The sequence below is a fragment of the Anomaloglossus baeobatrachus genome, chromosome 5, assembly GCF_048569485.1.
Source record: "Anomaloglossus baeobatrachus isolate aAnoBae1 chromosome 5, aAnoBae1.hap1, whole genome shotgun sequence".
Taxonomy (NCBI): Eukaryota; Metazoa; Chordata; class Amphibia; order Anura; family Aromobatidae; genus Anomaloglossus; species Anomaloglossus baeobatrachus.
In genome coordinates, this window is record NC_134357.1 from 575,964,198 (window position 1) to 575,984,926 (window position 20,729).

At 47.5% G+C, this 20,729-nt stretch overlaps 1 protein-coding gene across 1 annotated transcript in view; it reads left to right on the forward strand.

The window, feature by feature from the left end:
• The window catches only part of LOC142313098 (uncharacterized), a 131,331-nt gene that overhangs the window by 55,073 nt on the left and 55,529 nt on the right, over nucleotides 1–20,729 (forward strand). The window contains 1 exon segment of the mRNA XM_075352083.1: nucleotides 17,423–17,519. Within this exon segment, the coding sequence (XP_075208198.1) occupies nucleotides 17,423–17,519 (97 nt within the window).

Genomic DNA, 20,729 nt, shown 5'->3' on the forward strand with positions numbered 1-20,729 from the left:
ACACAAGCTTTGAAAAGTGTCAAAAATTTGGATCAATTCAGAGTTGTGCCAAATTTTGTTGGCTTTTGTCATTTTCACTCCAAAATTGGCAGAGTTTGGGTAGGACAGGGGCGTGACAGCACAGCGCCTTTGATTTATGACGAGCTGTGGTGTTCCCTATGCTAGAAATCTCACTCCAGTCCCTGTTGGGAGTAATATTTCTTGCATGATACAAGGAGGCACATGCCACTCATCAAACGCTTGAGATTCATGAAGAGGCATTCACCACTTCATGAATCAAGAGTGGCCCCTGCGAAAATTAGGCCATTTATGTTATAAAAATGATCCCTTTAGAAATGATAATTGTTGTTATAAAAAATCCAAAAGAATTTTATGTCTGATATCCAAGTGGTTATTTTTTTTTATGGGGCTAACCACAAATAGAGATGGACCCGTTCAAGTTTGGGTTCGGCTTTTTGAGCTAGACTTTAGGTAATGAATAAGAACTTACAACACTGCGTCATGTCGAAACGCGTTGGATGAACTGTGCCTTGTGGATGCTGTCTATCCATTTTTAAAGCGATGAAAATAAAGGAAAGTTTTTAATTCATCTGCCTGTGATCCGCTGGATTTTCGTTACTTTGTAGACTTTAGGTAAAGTTCAGTTCGGGATCCGGACTTGATTTGAACCCTAATGGAAGTCACTGATTGGGCAGTTTGGGTCTCCGCCCACATGCAACCGGCCATAAACAGAGCATTTCTGGGGAAGGGAGGGCGGAGTTTTTTTCTTGTACACAATATATCCTATAACAATGTTTTTTACCCCCCGTGAAAGCAATTCAAACACTGTACTTTACTGAGCACCGGGCATACCCAAACACACCGATGTTAGGTCGAGTGGTTATGATACAAAAAGCACCCCAACTCCGAACTCACACACTGATTTTTTTTTTATAAAGTCTGTGTTCAGTACGAACTTTAACCGTTCGGGTTCACTCATCTCTGCCCATAAACCTTTATTATAGTGTAGAAGAGTCAAGAACTAAAAAGGGTCTATCCCTTGATGAAGAACAAGTAACATTTATGATACCTATGTTGAGTTTGGTAAATTTATTGGGAATTTGTCACTAAATGTTTACCACTTAATTAAAAATCAGAATAATATAAAGGGACTCTGATTTCAATGATGTGTGTTATTTACTGGGCTGCTTGCTGTAGTTTTGATAAAATCACTGTATTACCACTAGGGGATTATCACTAAAGAACTAGTAAACCTGCTGCCATGTACTCTCCATCTCCATAAGCTCTGTATAACCCCGCCTTCACCCCTGATTGGCAGCTTCCTGTCTATGCTCATACGCTATGCCAATCAGTGATGTGGGCGGGGTTATACACAGCAGTATTTCAAGAACTGATAGATCTTCAGCAGGTAAAACTAATTATTATAAAACACTTCAACAAGCAGCCAAGTAAGTGCCACATCACTGGAAATGGAGTCGATTGTGCTAAAATACTCTCACTTTGTCCCACAAATACAATGGATACATTTTCCTTATTCATGGACCTTCACACACTCATATGTAAATTAACCCTTAAATTTCACAATAAATAAGGATAATCCCACGACACAAAAACATTTGATACAGGATGTCAGGAACAGTGCTCTGCTGCCCCCAATTGTCAGGACATTTACGCAATTAATTGACCAAAAATTAATGGATGAGGCCATGTCTGTTTCCACTAGTAGGCCAATTATTGAAAAGCTCACAGTGAAGGTATAGTATATATACAATCGTTTCTATCTCTGGAATATATCTATACATCAGAACAGTCACTGCCAACTCCACAATAATGAATAGAACTACTACTAGCTACCACCACCAATAGCTCGACTGGACATACGTTACAGGTAGGTTTGTTCCTCTTAATCTATAAACCACATCCCAAAGCTATATGCTATTAAATGTTATATATTTGTTCTGAAAAGTAGGCAGTGTTCATAAAAATGTACAACAGATATTACAAAGGGGAAAAAAACAATAGAGCATATACAATTACATAAAATAAAAGGGAATAACAAAAGAAAATTATTGAATCTGGGTCACAGATATAGCTTCAGACTTCTGGAGGGAAGGACTCCAATGGAACATAGAACAATCCTACACAGCAATGTTCCTTTCATTGAACAAGGATTATAATTAGCATTACCGTTCTATTAGCACAAGTTACACCCACATACTTCCTCTCTGGTGACTCATAACAGGGCTGGACTTACGATATCTTCGCCCCTGGAAGTCCCAGGACGGGAGATAATCTCGTCATCTTTCCAATCACAATTTTATCTGTTCATAGATAGGAGACATTGCATAGATATTTTCACCTATGTGACCAATATCCATTGGGCGGGACCCAGGCTGTCAATGATTCAGATATATGATATGCATTCTCCACTTTATCACAAATTCGAAAATATGACTTTCCTATCTATTATATTGATGCAGTTCATAAAACCTCAATTCATATTTTCTTTAAGGGGAAACAAGGGATTTGAATTTCTCTGCTATTTTTCTGTTGAATTGCTGCTCTTATCTCTACCGGTCATAAATCTGTCCTTTTCTGTATTCTTGTGCATTCAAGCTGAGATTGGCCTCACATATGCTATAGAATTCTCTTTAATTACCTGTTTCCAAAGGAGGGGGTCAGCTTCATAGGGGTCTTGTTGAGTCTTTATGGATTTTATAATTTTTATATGAAACAGGACTACATATTGACATTGTTTCCAAAATGAAGCTTTTATCCCCTTACATGCCAAGGTCATTGTTTGAATACGTTCCTCTACTTGCTGCTTGAAGAGTGCAATAAAATCAGACATTTTACACTCCCATCTACAGAAAATAATCTAAATAAAAAAGAAAATGTTGCCCTAAAATCATTATGCAATGATTCAGATATACTAACTCTAATCAGCCGACAAGGGGCATGGAATAGTCATCCAAAACAGGAATGACTGTTACAGTCCCCGAAGGACAGTAGGCGTCTGGGAGTGGACCCACTGGGCCGTACACCGGACTCCCCTAGAGGAGCTAACCTGTAAGGAACCCCTATACAGGGACTGTCAGGTGCAGCCCCACAGGGCCTAAATGAATGACTGACAGGACCAGTGGAGGTCGGCTCTTATGGGCTGGATAAGTCTCTCAATATCTGGTGCTGATGTGTACAGATATGGCAGCACAAAGGTTGTAACTCTGACTTGTTGGTGTGACGCCCTGGGCAAGCCAGGGGTCACAGGTCACAACACCACACACACCCTACACCCCAGTTAGGAACATCTAAGCTAACAAAATCCTTGTTGCCTTCCTCCAGGGGCTGATGTCCACACCAGGGGGTGGGCCAGGCGGTTGGCTCCGCCCACCGAGGAGTTCACAGCCCTGGAGGCGGGAAAAGACAGGCAGTCAATTTAGGAGAAGTTAGAGGAAGTGGAAGGAGGTGAAGTAGTAGAGGAGCTAGTGAGCAGATAGGCTCTGGAGGAGCTAAGTGAAGTGGAGAAAGTGACAGTGAAGCCTGAAGTGGTCCGGCTGTGTGCCTGGACGGTATCAGCAAGGTCAGCAACGGCAGTGACAGTCTAGAGGGGGACTGCTCGGAGGTTGCTGGAAGGACCACGGACGGGTGGTGACCCGGCGGTCTGGAGCAGTATACGAAGATCAGTCAGCACCAGGGCACGGGCCTTTCGGATCCCGGCAAGGCTAGGAGTCGCCATAATTTGCCAAATCCGTCAGTGAAGGGGACTTCTGTCTCCTAACAACCAAGTCCCGATTGAAGACAAAAGTCCAACCGTAACGGAGAGACACCGCCACCGCCAGGGCACCAGTCTCTCAGGGCCAGTGTCTGCGGGCAAAGTAGGGCTCCTCCGGCCCAGCTTGAAGCCGGGGAGCGGGTTACCGGTGGGAACCCATCGCAACCATTATCAATATAGGTGCAGGACAGAGGGACCGTCACCGTCACCTACTGGGGAAAGCAAGTGCAGCCGTCCGTGGGAACCGTCTTTCCAGCTGTGTGTTTTACCGAGAACTGTGTCAACGTCTCAGGCAGAGTGAGTACCACAGTGCCGCAAGGCACAGCGCTGCCCCCGCGTCCCTGCGCCCACCAAGCCCTGCATCACCCACCTCATCACTGGGCCCCGGGATCACCAACCCCTACCCACGGAGGGGCAACACAACAACTGGCTGCTCCATACCATCCTTCCCGGGATCCCCATACAGAGCAGCGGTGGTGTCCACAAATCACCACAACCGTGGGATTGGCACATTGGCACGTATGTATGGCATGTGAGGCCGTATGGCACATTTTATAAAAATAGTTTAGTGTAGGACTGCCCCAAATGAGATTTGCCGTGACGTGGTAGGGTAGCTCAAGAAATTGCAATTTTTTGCCAAAAATCTCAAAATTTTTATAATAAGTACAGTTTGGAATTTTTAGTGCTGAAGTGCACATTTAGTGCTGGCTTTTTGTTTTTTCTTCATTGAATTGGTCGGTGGCTGACCCCCACCTTGCTATGCACCCCAATTTGGGATGTATTCCATCTGTCTAGATTTTGGCGGTTGGTGACTGTTCACATTAAGTCATCAGGCTTTGTCCACAGGCTATTTACTTCATGCAGCATTTGCTTGGACCTGTCCCGCCCACAGCCATGACTCAGTCATGGGTACAGGATTGAAATAGACCAGGTGAGTACTGTTAAGAGCAGTTCTACTATTCATATGTGAGGCCGTATGGCACATTTTATAAAAATATTTTAGTGTAGGACTGCCCCAGATGAGATTTCCCATGACGTGGCGGGGTAGCTCAAGAAATTGCAATTTTTTGCCAAAAATCTCAAAATTTTTAGAATAAGTACAGTTTTGAATTTTTAGTGCTGACGTGCACATTTAGTGCTGGCTTTTTGTTTTTTCTGTGACCATTCTTGACCGGCCCAGACAGAGCCCTGACCTAAACCCAATTGAGCATCTCTGGAGAGACCTGAAAATGGCATCCACCAACGTTCACCATCCAACCTGACGGAACTGGAGAGGATCAGCAAGGAAGAATGGCAGAGGATCAACAAATCCAGGATCCCAAGAAGACTCATGGCTGTACTACCTTAAAAGGGAGAGCGCTTGTACTCAATACTGAGCAAAGGGTTCTGAATACTTATGACCATGTGGTATTTCAGTTTTGTTTTTTGTTTGTTTTTTTTTAATTTGCAAAAATGTTTACATTTCTGTTTTTTTTCTGTCAAGATGGGGGATGGGGTGCAGAGTGTAGATTAATGAGAAAAATAATCAGCTTTCTTGAATTTACCAAATGGCTGCAATGAAACGAAGAGTGAAAAATTTAAATGGGTCTGAATACTTTCCATTGTAAAACTAAATATACTCTCCTCATAATAAAAGCTTCTGAGAAAGGAATCTTAAAGAGAACCAGCAAGCAGGAATTTGCTATATGAAGTAAAGGCAGTGCCATACCTGCACTAGGATGCTTTCCAAGACAAGGGGAGTTCCAGCTCACCCAGTGGAGATATACGAGGACGATGCACGGAAGGAAAGCCACTCCTAGATCCAATCACAAAAACAGATCCAGCCCCCAGTCCAGTAGGTAGAATAAAACTTCGCTCTTTATTGAATTTCCATTAAATAGCCATTAGTATGGCTTGGTGCGTACCATACACAAGACGCGTTTCAGACGTTGCAGCGTCCTTGATCACATAGCACCACTGAGTGCACACACGATTTACAAAGACAAGAAGCGGAACTGACATAATACAATTTAACTGTGGATCAGTTGTTTAACATAATTAAATTACATATTATCTCACCTGGCAGTGGCCTGAAGGGAAAAAAGGGTTTAATAAATGTTGTTTAATTAATTCTTAAGGTTCAGTCCAAATGGAACTCTAGTATTAAGAATAAAAGTCCCATTGTGCTTCTCTAATGTGGGGTGTTTTATTTAATCCCCACCTCTCTTGGAAACAGACACCTTCTCAATAGTATTTACCGCTAAGGCATCTAGTTTGCCGTCGTGCACATTGGTGAAATGCTGAGAAGCTCCCGAGCGGCTCCTGCTACTAACATTATTAGTATCGTACGCGTGTTCAGAGATTCTTCTCCTAAGCGCACGATTCGTGCTCCCCACATACCGAAGTCAGCAAGAAGTGCAGGTAATAGCATAAATTACACCACACGACCCACAATTAAGAAAGGAATCAATATTATAAACCTTATGAGTAGCGCAGGAGCTAACTTTGTTTCCATTACTCATGAATCTACATAAACCGCGCAGCTTTTTGCCGCACCTGTATGAACCTACTGTAGAAGCCAATTATCGTGACTTCCAGCCTCCACAGCAATGCGCCGGCTGGTATGGTCACTCGGAGACACAATACATCCAATGGTGCCATTTTTTTTGGAAACAAATTTAACTCCTTCTTGCAAAATATTTTTGGAGATTTCATCCGTATTGAGAATAGGTAGATGTTTTTTAACAATATTGATAATGGAATAATAATCAATGCTGTATTTTGTAGAAAATACAACTGCACGATTACATCCATCTGTTCTGGAGGGTTTATTCAGTAAAAGCTGGTCCCTGGTAATATCTGACATTTTATCTTTAGCCTCCAGAGCCACCTTTCTTGAATAGTCTCTATTGGCAAACCTGTTCTCAATGATCCTGCATTCATAGGGATATGCCGTTTCATTGTTACAGCATCTATTGGCCCTGACGCACTCTCCAGTGGGAATGTTGTTGATGACATGCCTGGGATGGTGACTCCCCGCATGAAGAAGGGAGTTACCCGCGATTATTTTCCGGAAGATTCTGCAGTCAACTTTATTGGTGGAAGCATCTGAAGAAAAATAAATGTCCAAAAAAGGAACACAACTCATAATAAACTCATCTGGAAGAACAGGAATTGTGAGCACTTTGGGAATGTCACAGAATGGATTGATAAAGGTGTAACTAGATTGTGCCCATTATTAGAGGAATGTGATATGTGCATTGTGTAATGTTCAGCAGAGATTTGGGGAACAGAAGAATGACTTTCACTATCTGCAATTATTATTTTACTTGATAAAGGATAAAAATAAATGTTATTCACTGATAAAGGGGAGAATAGATCAATAGAGAATTAATCAATAGATGTAAGGGGAAGGGAAATTCAGAGTTGTCACAATTTTATGGATCATTGCTGGATATTTGTCTGACAACATCCACTTGTTACACGCCTGTCCCGTGTCTGGGATCTGCCCCTTCCCCCGCTCTGCTAAACTTTCCTGTGCTCCACATTGGGCTTTGTAAGTAACCGGACACGCTCCATGTGCTGAGCTTAACTGGCCTATATAAGGCTACCAAGATACTCACCTGTGTCCTGGTATTAGGACTATTAGTCTGTGCACAGCGACCTGTCTGCAGTCTCCAGAACATCTCCAGACTATCTGTGGCCTCCAGCACCTCAGCTACCAATCTGCCTGTGGCTTCCAGTATGTCTGCACCTGTCTGAGGTCTCCAGGACGTCTGCGGCTTCCAATACCTCAGTTACCTGTCTGCCTGTGGGTGTCAGTACCTCTGCAGCCTGTCTGAGGTCTCCAGGACTTCTGCTGTATGCCTGTGACTGGTAGTGCCTCTGCTGCTCGCCCCAGGTCTTCCAGGATATCTGCTACATGTCCGTCCACGGCTTTCAGTCTCCTGTCTGCCTACAGCCTCCATTACCTCACTGTGTGACCCCTGACAGAATCCAAGACCGTGGATCCCAATGACGCACGTACACACTCTTTTGGAGGAGTCTCTACACGGCTCCGCTCCGTACACCTCGTACACACGGCTCCGCTCCGTACACCTCGTACACACACGGCTCCGCTCCGTACACCTCGTACACACGGCTACGCTCCGTACACCTCGTACACACACGACTCCTCTCCGTACACCTCGTACACACGCGGCTCTGCTCCGTACACCTCGTACACACGCGGCTCCGCTCCGTACACCTCGTACACACGCGGCTCCGCTCCGTACACCTCGTACACACACGGCTCCGCTCCGTACACCTCGTACACACACGGCTCCGCACACCTCGTACACACGCGGCTCCGCTCCGTACACCTCGTACACACGCGGCTCCGCTCCGTACACCTCGTACACACGCGGCTCCTCTCCGTACACCTCGTACACACGCGGCTCCGCTCCGTACACCTCGTACACACGCGGCTCCGCTCCGTACACCTCGTACACACGCGGCTCCTCTCCGTACACCTCGTACACACGCGGCTCCGCTCCGTACACCTCGTACACACGCGGCTCCTCTCCGTACACCTCGTACACACGCGGCTCCGCTCCGTACACCTCGTACACACGCGGCTCCGCTCCGTACACCTCGTACACACGCGGCTCCGCTCCGTAAACCTCGTACACACGCGGCTCCGCTCCGTAAACCTCGTACACACGCGGCTCCGCTCCGTACACCTCGTACACACGCGGCTCCGCTCCGTACACATCGTACACACGCGGCTCCGCTCCGTACACCTCGTACACACGCGGCTCCGCTCCGTACACCTCGTACACACGCGGCTCCGCTCCGTACACCTCGTACACACGCGGCTCCGCTCCGTACACCTCGTACACACGCGGCTCCGCTCCGTACACCTCGTACACACGCGGCTCCGCTCCGTACACCTCGTACACACGCGGCTCCGCTCCGTAAACCTCGTACACACGCGGCTCCGCTCCGTACACCTCGTACACACGCGGCTCCGCTCCGTACACATCGTACACACGGCTCCGCTCCGTACACCTCGTACACACGCGGCTCCGCTCCGTACACCTCGTACACACGCGGCTCCGCTCCGTACACCTCGTACACACGCGGCTCCGCTCCGTACACCTCGTACACACGCGGCTCCGCTCCGTACACCTCGTACACACGGCTACGCTCCGTACACCTCGTACACACGCGACTCCTCTCCGTACACCTCGTACACACGGCTACGCTCCGTACACCTCGTACACACGCGACTCCTCTCCGTACACCTCGTACACACGCGGCTCTGCTCCGTACACCTCGTACACACGCGGCTCTGCTCCGTACACCTCGTACACACGCGGCTCTGCTCCGTACACCTCGTACACACGCGGCTCTGCTCCGTACACCTCGTACACACGCGGCTCTGCTCCGTACACCTCGTACACACGCGGCTCTGCTCCGTACACCTCGTACACACGCGGCTCTGCTCCGTACACCTCGTACACACGCGGCTCTGCTCCGTACACCTCGTACACACGCGGCTCCGCTCCGTACACCTCGTACACACGCGGCTCCGCTCCGTACACCTCGTACACACGCGGCTCCGCTCCGTACACCTCGTACACACGCGGCTCCGCTCCGTACACCTCGTACACACGCGGCTCCGCTCCGTACACCTCGTACACACGCGGCTCCGCTCCGTACACCTCGTACACACGCGGCTCCGCTCCGTACACCTCGTACACACGCGGCTCCGCTCCGTACACCTCGTACACACGCGGCTCCGCTCCGTACACCTCGTACACACGCGGCTCCTCTCCGTACACCTCGTACACACGCGGCTCCGCTCCGTACACCTCGTACACACGCGGCTCCGCTCCGTACACCTCGTACACACGCGGCTCCGCTCCGTACACCTCTTACACACGCGGCTCCGCTCCGTAAACCTCGTACACACGCGGCTCCGCTCCGTACACCTCGTACACACGCGGCTCCGCTCCGTACACCTCGTACACACGCGGCTCTGCTCCGTACACATCGTACACACGGCTCCGCTCCGTACACCTCGTACACACGCGGCTCCGCTCCGTACACCTCGTACACACGCGGCTCCGCTCCGTACACCTCGTACACACGCGGCTTCGCTCCGTACACCTCGTACACACACGACTCCGCTCCGTACACCTCGTACACACACGACTCCGCTCCGTACACCTCGTACACACACGGCTCCGCTCCGTACACCTCGTACACACACGACTCCGCTCCGTACACCTCGTACACACACGGCTCCGCTCCGTACACCTCGTACACACACGGCTCCGCTCCGTACACCTCGTACACACACGGCTCCGCTCCGTACACCTCGTACACACACGGCTCTGCTACATCCACACTGTAAACCCCTCCTGACCCCACACATAAACTTCCCCTCATCCAGCACCATGACACCCAGCACAGCAGAGTCCTGCATACACTGAGGAGCTGACCATGTGACCCCTGACTCCTCCCCTCCATGTGACATCATCACAGGTCCTGGAAGCACAGAGCAGCCATATATCTAGTGTGCGGCTCTGCAGGTGGAGGTAGGTGCAGGGTATTATATATCTAGTGTGCGGCTCTGCAGGTGGAGGTAGGTGCAGGGTATTATATATCTAGTGTGCGGCTCTGCAGGTGGAGGTAGGTGCAGGGTATTGTATATCTAGTGTGCGGCTCTGCAGGTGGAGGTAGGTGCAGGGTATTGTATATCTAGTGTGCGGCTCTGCAGGTGGAGGTAGGTGCAGGGTATTATATATCTAGTGTGCGGCTCTGCAGGTGGAGGTAGGTGCAGGGTATTATATATCTAGTGTGCGGCTCTGCAGGTGGAGGTAGGTGCAGGGTATTATATATCTGGTGTGCGGCTCTGCAGGTGGAGGTAGGTGCAGGGTATTATATATCTAGTGTGCGGCTCTGCAGGTGGAGGTAGGTGCAGGTTATTATATATCTAGTGTGCGGCTCTGCAGGTGGAGGTAGGTGCAGGGTATTATATATCTAGTGTGCGGCTCTGCAGGTGGAGGTAGGTGCAGGGTATTATATATCTAGTGTGCGGCTCTGCAGGTGGAGGTAGGTGCAGGGTATTATATATCTAGTGTGCGGCTCTGCAGGTGGAGGTAGGTGCAGGGTATTGTATATCTAGTGTGCGGCTCTGCAGGTGGAGGTAGGTGCAGGGTATTGTATATCTAGTGTGCGGCTCTGCAGGTGGAGGTAGGTGCAGGGTATTATATATCTAGTGTGCGGCTCTGCAGGTGGAGGTAGGTGCAGGGTATTATATATCTAGTGTGCGGCTCTGCAGGTGGAGGTAGGTGCAGGGTATTATATATCTAGTGTGCGGCTCTGCAGGTGGAGGTAGGTGCAGGGTATTATATATCTAGTGTGCGGCTCTGCAGGTGGAGGTAGGTGCAGGGTATTATATATCTAGTGTGCGGCTCTGCAGGTGGAGGTAGGTGCAGGGTATTATATATCTAGTGTGCGGCTCTGCAGGTGGAGGTAGGTGCAGGGTATTATATATCTAGTGTGCGGCTCTGCAGGTGGAGGTAGGTGCAGGGTATTATATATCTAGTGTGCGGCTCTGCAGGTGGAGGTAGGTGCAGGGTATTATATATCTAGTGTGCGGCTCTGCAGGTGGAGGTAGGTGCAGGGTATTATATATCTAGTGTGCGGCTCTGCAGGTGGAGGTAGGTGCAGGTTATTATATATCTAGTGTGCGGCTCTGCAGGTGGAGGTAGGTGCAGGGTATTATATATCTAGTGTGCGGCTCTGCAGGTGGAGGTAGGTGCAGGGTATTATATATCTAGTGTGCGGCTCTGCAGGTGGAGGTAGGTGCAGGGTATTAGGGAGCCAACACTTCTTGATCAGACATGTCAGATGGAGATAAATCCCCTCCCCCGGTCCCCCGTGTGGCCAAAGTGCCCTCCATTCACCCTCCTCATACTGATCATCTAAGATGGTGGCTGCACGCTGCATTCATCCTCCTCTGATTTCTGTCACGTGACATATCAGATGGACAGAAACGTCCTCCCCAGGTCCAGCTAAGTCACCCCCTGTCACTCCCCGGTCCTCCCCCGGTCTCCTGATACCAGCTGCTGCTCCGTCCTCGCGATCCCTATGTGGTGCCCTGGACAAGCCAGGGGCCACAGAGAACAACACCACAACACCCCACACTCCCAGCAGGCACACCAAAGTCAGACACAAAACCCTTGTTGCCTTCCTCCAGGGGCTGATGTCCACACCAGGGGGTGGGCCAGGCGGTTGGTCCCGCCCACCGAGGAGTTCACAGTCCTGGAGGCGGGAAAACAGACAGTCTAGTTTTGACAGTGAAAGTGGAAGGAGGAAAGTAGTAAAAGAGCAGCCTGAAGTTGTTCCGGGTGTGTGGCCCGGACAGATCAGCAAGGTTGGCAGACGGTGGTGACCGTCTGCAGGAGTGGCCAATTGGAGTCTGCCGTAAGTGAAGGAGACCTCCTGGGTTTCCAAACAGTCAAGTCCCGACAGAAGGCAACAGTCCAACCAAGTGAGGGAGACACCGCCACCGCCAAGGCAACCGTTTCTCAGGGCCAGCGCCTGTGGGCAAAAGGGGCTCCTCTGGCCCATATCCAAGCCGGGGAGCGGGTTACCGGTTGGAACCATACAAGCAACTTAGGTGCAGGGAAAGGCAGTTACCACCAACCTGCTGGGAGACAACAACACCGCAGCCGCCTGTGGGACCCGTCCATCCAGCCGAGTGTTTTACCGAGAACTGTGTCTTCATCATTGGGCTGAGTGAGTACCACCGTGCCGTGCGGCACAGCGCTGCCCCCGCGACCCTGCACGTCACCAGGCCCCGCAACCGGCCTGCCATTCATCCCTACCCCCATCACCGGGCCCCGGGACAACCAACCCCCTACCCACGGAGGGGAGAACTAACAACCAAGCTGCTCCCAGTCACCGCTCCCGGGATCCCCGTCCAGAACAGCGGTGGTGTCACCAAAATCACCACAACCGTGGGTGGCGTCACGGACAATATCCCTAAACCAAACCACCCCCTTTCACTCACGGGCGAGGAGCGCCGCCCGAGTCCCCGGGTTCCGGCCCATCGCTCGAGCCACCGAGCAGCAGCAGCGGCAGCCGGACCCGAGCAGTGGGAGAGCGCAGCGTCCCCTCCTCCGCCCGCGACACCTACTCATCCTCTGAAAACTATCGGCCACATGCGCAGAGCGGTTCTAACCCCAGGGCTTGAGGAGACATTACACAGCTGGTATCAACCCCATTTATTACCCTGTTTGCCACCGCACCAGGGCAACGGGATGAGCCAGAGTGAAGTGCCAGGATTGGTACATCTAATGGATGCGCCACTGCTGGGACGGCTGCAGCCTGCTATTTTTAGGCTGAGAAGGGCCAAATAACCATGGCCTTTCCCACCCTGAGAATACCAGACGCCAGCTGTCAGCTTCACCTTAGCTGGTGATCCAATTTGGGGGGAACCCATGTTTTTTTTTTTTTAAATTATTTATCAATAATTTAAAAAAAACAGCGTGGGGTGCCCTCTGTTTTGGATTACCAGCCAAGGTGAAGCTGCCAACTGTGATCTGCAGGCTTCAGCCATCTGCTTTACCCTAGCTGGCTATCAAAAATGGGGGAACCCACATAGGTTTTTTTAATTATTTTTTTTTTTTTGCCTAAATATAAGGTAAACACCCTTCACTGCCACATGAAAGTCACTAAAGGGTGCCAGCTTAGATTATGCTGGGGGCTGGGACATTATATATGTGTTTGTCTATCCATCCATATTAGCTTTTTAGGCTGTGTGTCCACGATCAGTATTTGCAGCGTTTTGGACACAGAGTCTTTTCGCTGCGTCCAAAATGCTGCGCTGTGCAGTACAAGTGCAATGGAAGGATTTTTGGAAATCTCCTGCCCACTGTGCTTGTTTTTTTTCCTTAGCATAAACTGACCTGCAGCGCGGCTTCCTGAGCCTCAGGATGTCAATTTATGCTGTGGAGATGAGAGTTTTGTCCAAAGGGAAAATAGAGCTAAAGTCCTCAGCAGCCTGAACCTGGATCGTGGGCCCGGGCAACTGCGTTCTCCAGTGGACAATACTCGCATCTCTGCACGGAATCTGACATTGCGTCTAGACACAGTGTCACCTGGTCATGAGCACATAGCCTAAAAGTGAGAAATTTGGCACTACAGCAACATTTTTGTGAAGTACCTGTGGGTTCAAAATGCTCACTATACCCCCGAATGAAATCCTTGAGGGTCTAGTTTTCAAAATGGGGTCACTTGTGGGGGTTTCTGCTGTATAGGTACCTTAGGGGTCCTGAAAATGCAACATGGTGCACGCAATTTTTTAAAATTTTTCCAAACTTCACATGGTGCTCCTTCTGTTATGAGCCCTCCCGTTTGTCCAAACAGAGGTTTTTAGCCACATGTGGGGTATCACTGTGCTCATAAGAAATTGGATTACAAAATGTGGCGTCCACATTTTGGTGTTGCAGCTTGAAAAAGTGAGAAATGTGGTGCTAAAGCAACATTTTTGTGGAAAAAAAAAAAAGAAAATTTTCATTATGACGACCTAACTTTATTAAATTCTATAAAGTACCTGTAGGTTCAAAATGCTCAATATATCCCTGGGTAAAATCTTTGAGGGGTCTAGTTTCCAAAATGTGATCACTTTTCATGGAGCTCTACTGTTTAGGCACCTCAGGAGCTCCAAACGCGACATGGCATTCGCGAATGAATGCAGACAATTTTACAGTCAAATGGCGCTCCTTCCCTTCCGAGCCCTGCCGTGCACCCAAACAATTGATTTCCAGCACATATGAGGTATCTGTGTACTCAGGAAAAACTGCACAATAAATTGTATGGTGTATTTTTTCCTGTTACCCTTGTGAAATAAGAGCCTTGATGTCACTTTGATGCCCATTTTGTGCCAGTTTGATACTATTTTTTGCTGCTTTTAAGTGTATTCACATCAGTGCTCCGCACTGTATTGTATTTTATTATTGTGATTTTTTTTTAATGTTTGTTCTTAAACCTGTAAAAAAAAACCCCAAAAAATAAAAACCTAAAAAAAAAATAAACCAACTTCAGCCTCGAATAAGAAACCAACTTCAGCATTGTGTCTGATATCGAGCGATATCAGTTTGAAAATAAGGGAAATGTCTGTTATTGCCACATAAATACCCTGCCCCCACCCACTTACTGACAGCCGCTGAGCATTGGAACCTGCTGTCAGTCAGTGTCGAGAGCGCGGTATACTGAGCGGTGACTAGAACTGCATCAGTGCCACCCCTATGACTGAAAGCTGGGCGCCTTCTCAATATATGTCTATGATCACATTTACATATTTCATAGCTATTTAGTAACACTTCTTATTTTGTATATATGGCTGTTTTTTACCTGGTCGGGGCTAATAACAGAGATTTGGATTGACAGTGGCATTTTCCTATATGTCACACATTTGGAAGGGAGCGGGGGGGTTAGTTCAGTTTATTTTTATTTTCATCGTCCTTCCCTTGTAACTGAGACTGATATAATGTCTCAGCGGTAACCATATCCTCTGTATATGGGGGAGGAGGCACCGTCAGCGCTTTGTACCCTGTTTCCTCGAAAATAAGACGTACCCGGAAAATAAGCCCTAGTAGGATTTTTGGGAGTTTTTTTGAGAATACTCATATAAAATATAAGCCCTAATTCAAAAATACACCTTGGTTGTGGTTCCATAATGAATTGTCCAAACATCTAAAAAAGTTAAAGAATACAGCAGGAGTTTTATGAAAGAAAGCAGACACCACCAAAAGAATGCAAATATCCCCCCCAAAAAATAATTGCACTCACCAGGCCCCAAACCATTACAGTTGGCAAGTACCAATGGTGGATGGGCTCTCACACAGAGATCTGTGTCACTGTCAGGTCCCTCACCATTCCCGCTGCATTGCACCGCAGAACTGTGTATACAGTGACAGAGAAGGCAGAGGCAGTAATAAACCGTCTGTGCCTTATGTAGAGATGGATGGATTTCATCTCCATTGCTACATGATTGTGTGTAGCTGCGCGGCTCTTTTATTTTTCCTCCCACATTGCCGTATAAAGGATAGTTGGTTTTTGTTTGTTTTTTTTTAAATGACGCATAGGTTTTAATTTTACCATAAAATTTACTGGAAATTAAGTAAAAATTCCAAGTGCTGTGAAATGGTGAAAAAAAAGTAATTCCATCATTGTTTTTACTCCATTCACGATGTGCTGGAAGTGAGCGGTCAGCGTGATACTCCAGGTCAGTGTGATTACGGCAATATCAGACATTTATTATTATCTCAGTGGTGACTAGAGATGAGCGGACCCGTGGACGTTCGGCTTCTGCTGGTCCAGCTGAACATTTGTAAAGATCGGTTCTGGACTTGGACTTGACCTGAACTTTATTTGAAGTCACTGATTGGCAGTTCGGGTCTCCGCCCACATGCAGCCATAAACCGATCACTAACAGGGGAGGGCGGGTTTTTTCCGTTTTATTTCTTGGAGCACAATACATCTGATCACACGAGAGCGGTTTCCATACGTAAAGCTCCCGAACCCAAAACTGAACTTTACTATCTTGCAAAAGTCTGAGTTTGTACCGAAAACCGAACTCCAGGTTCACTCATCTCTAGTAGTAAATAAAAATCAGAGTTTTGAAAAAAAAAAAAAAAACCATAAAAAGATCGGTTTTGTCTCCATTTTTCGACATCAGAGTTGAGTGAGCACTTGTTTTTTTGCTTGATGGGCCGACGTTTTCATTGATACCATTTTAGGTGCAACTTCATTTCATGTAGAAAATTTTTTTACGGCCCAAATGATATCGTCCCTTCATTATTATCTCGATTAATGTTACATATCGGCTCCTCTCCTTCCCATTCAGGTCCTTATAATATCAGATCCTCTCAGTGGTTTTATTCTATAGAAGAGAATTCTCCTGATTGCCCCGTGAAGGATGGATATGGACAGAGACAAGATGGCGGAGAGGATATTACACCTCACCCTAGAGATCCTCTTCCGGCTTACTGGAGAGGTGAGAGATTCTGATGACGTCACATTACATCATTCTTATCTATGGGAATAACAGATGGACAGAACTGGAGAGGTGAGGACTCTGGAAATGTCTGGAGTGAGATTTATTACTGTGTCTCTCCATAACCAGGATTACACAGTAGTGAAGAAGACCTCTAGTGAGCGCTGTCAGGCCCCTGTGTCTGAGGGATGGGGAAGACCCCTGAGCCCAATCACGGGGCCTCCACCTCACCCCCCGATACATGAGGACATCAATGACCAGAAGATCCTAGAACTCACCTACAAGATGATTGAGCTGCTGACTGGAGAGGTGACACTGCTGGGAATGCTGGGACATTATACAGTAACGCTATGAAGGGATCGGGGGTGACGGTATCATTGTATGTGTCAGGTTCCTATAAGGTGTCAGGACGTCAGCGTCTATTTCTCCATGGAGGAGTGGGAGTATTTAAAAGGACACAAAGATCTGTACAAGGACGTCATGATGGAGGTTCCCCAGCACCTCACATCACCAGGTAATAGACAGGACTAAATACACACGGCCTATAATTATCTGTATGTAAGGAATGAATTCAGTCCCTGTATGTGTCTCCTCCAGGTCTATCCAGTAAGAGGACAACACCAGAGAGATGTCCCCATCCTCTTCTCCCACAGGACTGTAAACAAGAAGATCCCGATGTTCCTCAGGATGTGTTTCCTCCAGCTCTATCCAGTAAGAGATATCTACTCATGTACTTTCTGCTCTAATTTTGTGTTTACATTTTTAGACTTTCTGCTCTGGGTTTTTTCAGCTGTATTTTCTTTGCTTCTGCCTCTTCTGCTGTTTGCTTCTAGTGTCTTCTCTATGTTGTTATGAAGGCAACTCAAAGACCTGCAGAGGGTTCATGAATACCCTGTTTCCCTAAAAATAAGCCCTAGTTACAGTCAGGAGTTGGGAGGAGTCAAACTGCGCAATTTCTCAGGAACCCCACTCTCTTAGGGACCCCATCAGTTGTATTCTAAGGTTGATTGTTTAAGGACCTTTGATTAAGTCATGTGACATGATGTAAACAAAAGTCTCTTAATTGCTGGAGTCTAAAAGAATTGAACAGGACACAGGCTGGCATGCAGGACTGGCATTAGTGGAAAGGGAGAGCAAACTGGGCAATTTCACAGGGCCCCCATTTTCCTAGAAGCCCCAGTGTTTATATGCCAATTATAGGACTGCTTAAGAACCTTTTTGACATCACGTCATGTGACCAAAGGGGTCTTAATTGCAGGAGTATAAAGCTGAAGAGGAGATAGGCTGGTGTGTGTGTGTGTGTGTGTGTGTGTGTGTGGATAGCTGAATATTAGAAAAGAAAGAGTTACAGCCGCACACTGAAATACCAAATTTTTAAACTAACAAAAAATATCTAATAAAATTATTGCTTTTGAGAATGTGAGCTACTGGCAAACTACCCTGGAAGGATTGGAGACACCTACAGAAGGAGATTTGACACCTAGACCTTGATTCTTCAAATAAATTATGCCAGCATTCTGTCAGAAATCACTTTTCAATCAATTTTTTGTGCAACACAGACTTGTGAAAAAGATTGTGCGACTAAATCATCACGGCATGCTGTGCTGACATCACTCGCATGTCGTTCAGCTCTCAGCAGTACAAGCAGACATGACCTCCTCTTACTGATAGCTCATAGTGAAATGTATGACCTCCAGCGCCACCGCGAAGAAGCTGACTATCAAGCACGTGACTGTGATCGGAGGAGGTCTGATGGGTGTCAGGATAGCGCAGGTAGCTGCATTAACTGGAGACACTGTTGTTTTAGTGGACGAGACTGATGACATCTTAAAAAAAATCTGCCAAAAGTATTGTAGACAGCTGGAAAAGGGTCACTAAGAAGATGTTTGCGGACAAGCCTGAGGCTGCTTCACAGTTCATCAGCAAAACCCTCTCAAACTTCATCCCAAGCACAGACCCAGCGGCCATGGTGCACAGCAATGATCTGGTGGTGGAAGCCATGATAAAAAACTTGGAAGTGAAAAACGCACTAATCAAGACACTGGACAAATTTGCACCAGAACACACCATATTTGCCAGCAGCACATTCTTTTTGGCAATAACTGACATAGCCAACTACACAACTAGGCAGGATCGGTTCGTAGGGCTGCATTTCTTTAATCCAGTACCAATCATGAAGCTGGTGGAAGTCATTAAGACACCAATGACTAGCCAAATGACTTCTGACTAGAGTTGAGCGATGTTCGAGGTTCGCCAATTTCATGTTCGAGTGATTTTGGGGGGTGCTAGAGATCGAACTCGAGCTTTTAGCTAAAAGCTCGACAGTTCGAGTTAGGTTCGAGAATGGTTCGATCACCATAAACGTGGCTTTTCACAGTAAGGCTATGTGCACATGTTGCTATCTGTATGCGTCCTGCGTCCCCAGCACAATCCCTATCCCTTTGCTACTCACCGATCACCGATTCTCTTCTCTTTTTCTCTTCTCTTTTTCTCTTCTCTTTTTCTCTTCTCTTTTTCTCTTCTCTTTTTCTCTTCTCTTTTTCTCTTCTCTTTTTCTCTTCTCTTTTTCTCTTCTCTTTTTCTCTTCTCTTTTTCTCTTCTTTTTTTCTCTTCCTCAGACCTGGCGATGATCAGCTGATGCGGTCACCTGACGGAATCAGCTTACACTATAAGTCGAGCGCTATGGCCGGCTTTTTACCGCCTGGCCGGCTAAACTATCAGCTGATGCTGTCGGACAGGAGTCTGCACTGAAGTGTGTACTTTGTTTTGGGGGTTTTTTGCACTGATACATCAGCTGATTGTAAAAGGCTTTTATACAATCAGCTGCTTTGTCATGTGATTCAGGCCCTTGAACCTGACACATCATCTGATCGCTTTGCCTTCCAGCAGACCGATCAGATATTGGATCCGGTTTGGACGGCGCAGGACCCTTAACCCAGGGTTACTGCAGAGGGGGGTTCTTTATTTTTAGTAAACATGGAGTCACTAATTGTGTTGTGTTTTATTTATAATAAAAATATTTTTCTGTGTGTTGTGGTTCTTTTTATCGGTACTAGAAATTAATGGTGGCCATGTCTAATATTGGCGTGACACCATGAATTTCGGACTTAGGGCCAGTTGGTAATATACAGCTAACCCCAACCCCATTATTACCCAGCGAGCCCCCGGCTTCAGGGCAGCTGGAAGAGTTGGATACAGCGCCAGAAGATGGCGCTTCTATGAAAGCGCCATTTTCTGGGGCGGCTGCGGACTGCAAATTGCAGCATGGGTGCCCAGAATGCGTGGGCACTCTGAGCTGCGGATTCCAATCCCCAGCTGCCTAGTTGTACCTGGCTGGACACAAAAATTGGGCGAAGCCCACGTCATTTTGCTTTTTAATTATTTCATGAAATTCATGAAATAATAAAAAAAGGGCTTCCCTATATTTTTAGTTCCCAGCTGGGTACAAATAGGCAGCTGGGGGATGGGGGCAGCCCTAGTTGCCCTGCTGTACCTGGCTAGCATACAAAAACATGACGAAGCTCACATAATTTTTTTGGGGGGGGCAAAAAACTCCTGCATACAGTCCTGGATGGAGTATGCTGAGCCTTGTAGTTCCGCAGCTGCTGTCTGTCTGTATGGCGGAGAGCAGACAGCAGCTGCATAACGACAAGGCCCAGCATGCTCCGTTCGTTAGTGTATGCAGGAGAGCAGACAGCAGCTGCAGAACTACAAGGCTCAGCATACTCCATCTAGGACTGAATGCAGGAGTTTTTTGCCCACCAAAAAAAATTACGTGGGCTTCGCCATATTTTTGTATGCTAGCCAGGTACAGCAGGCACCTACAGGCTGCCCCCAACCCCCAGCTGCCTATTTGTACCCGGCTGGGAACTAAAAATATAGGGAAGCCCGTTTTTTAATTATTTCATGAATTTCATGAAA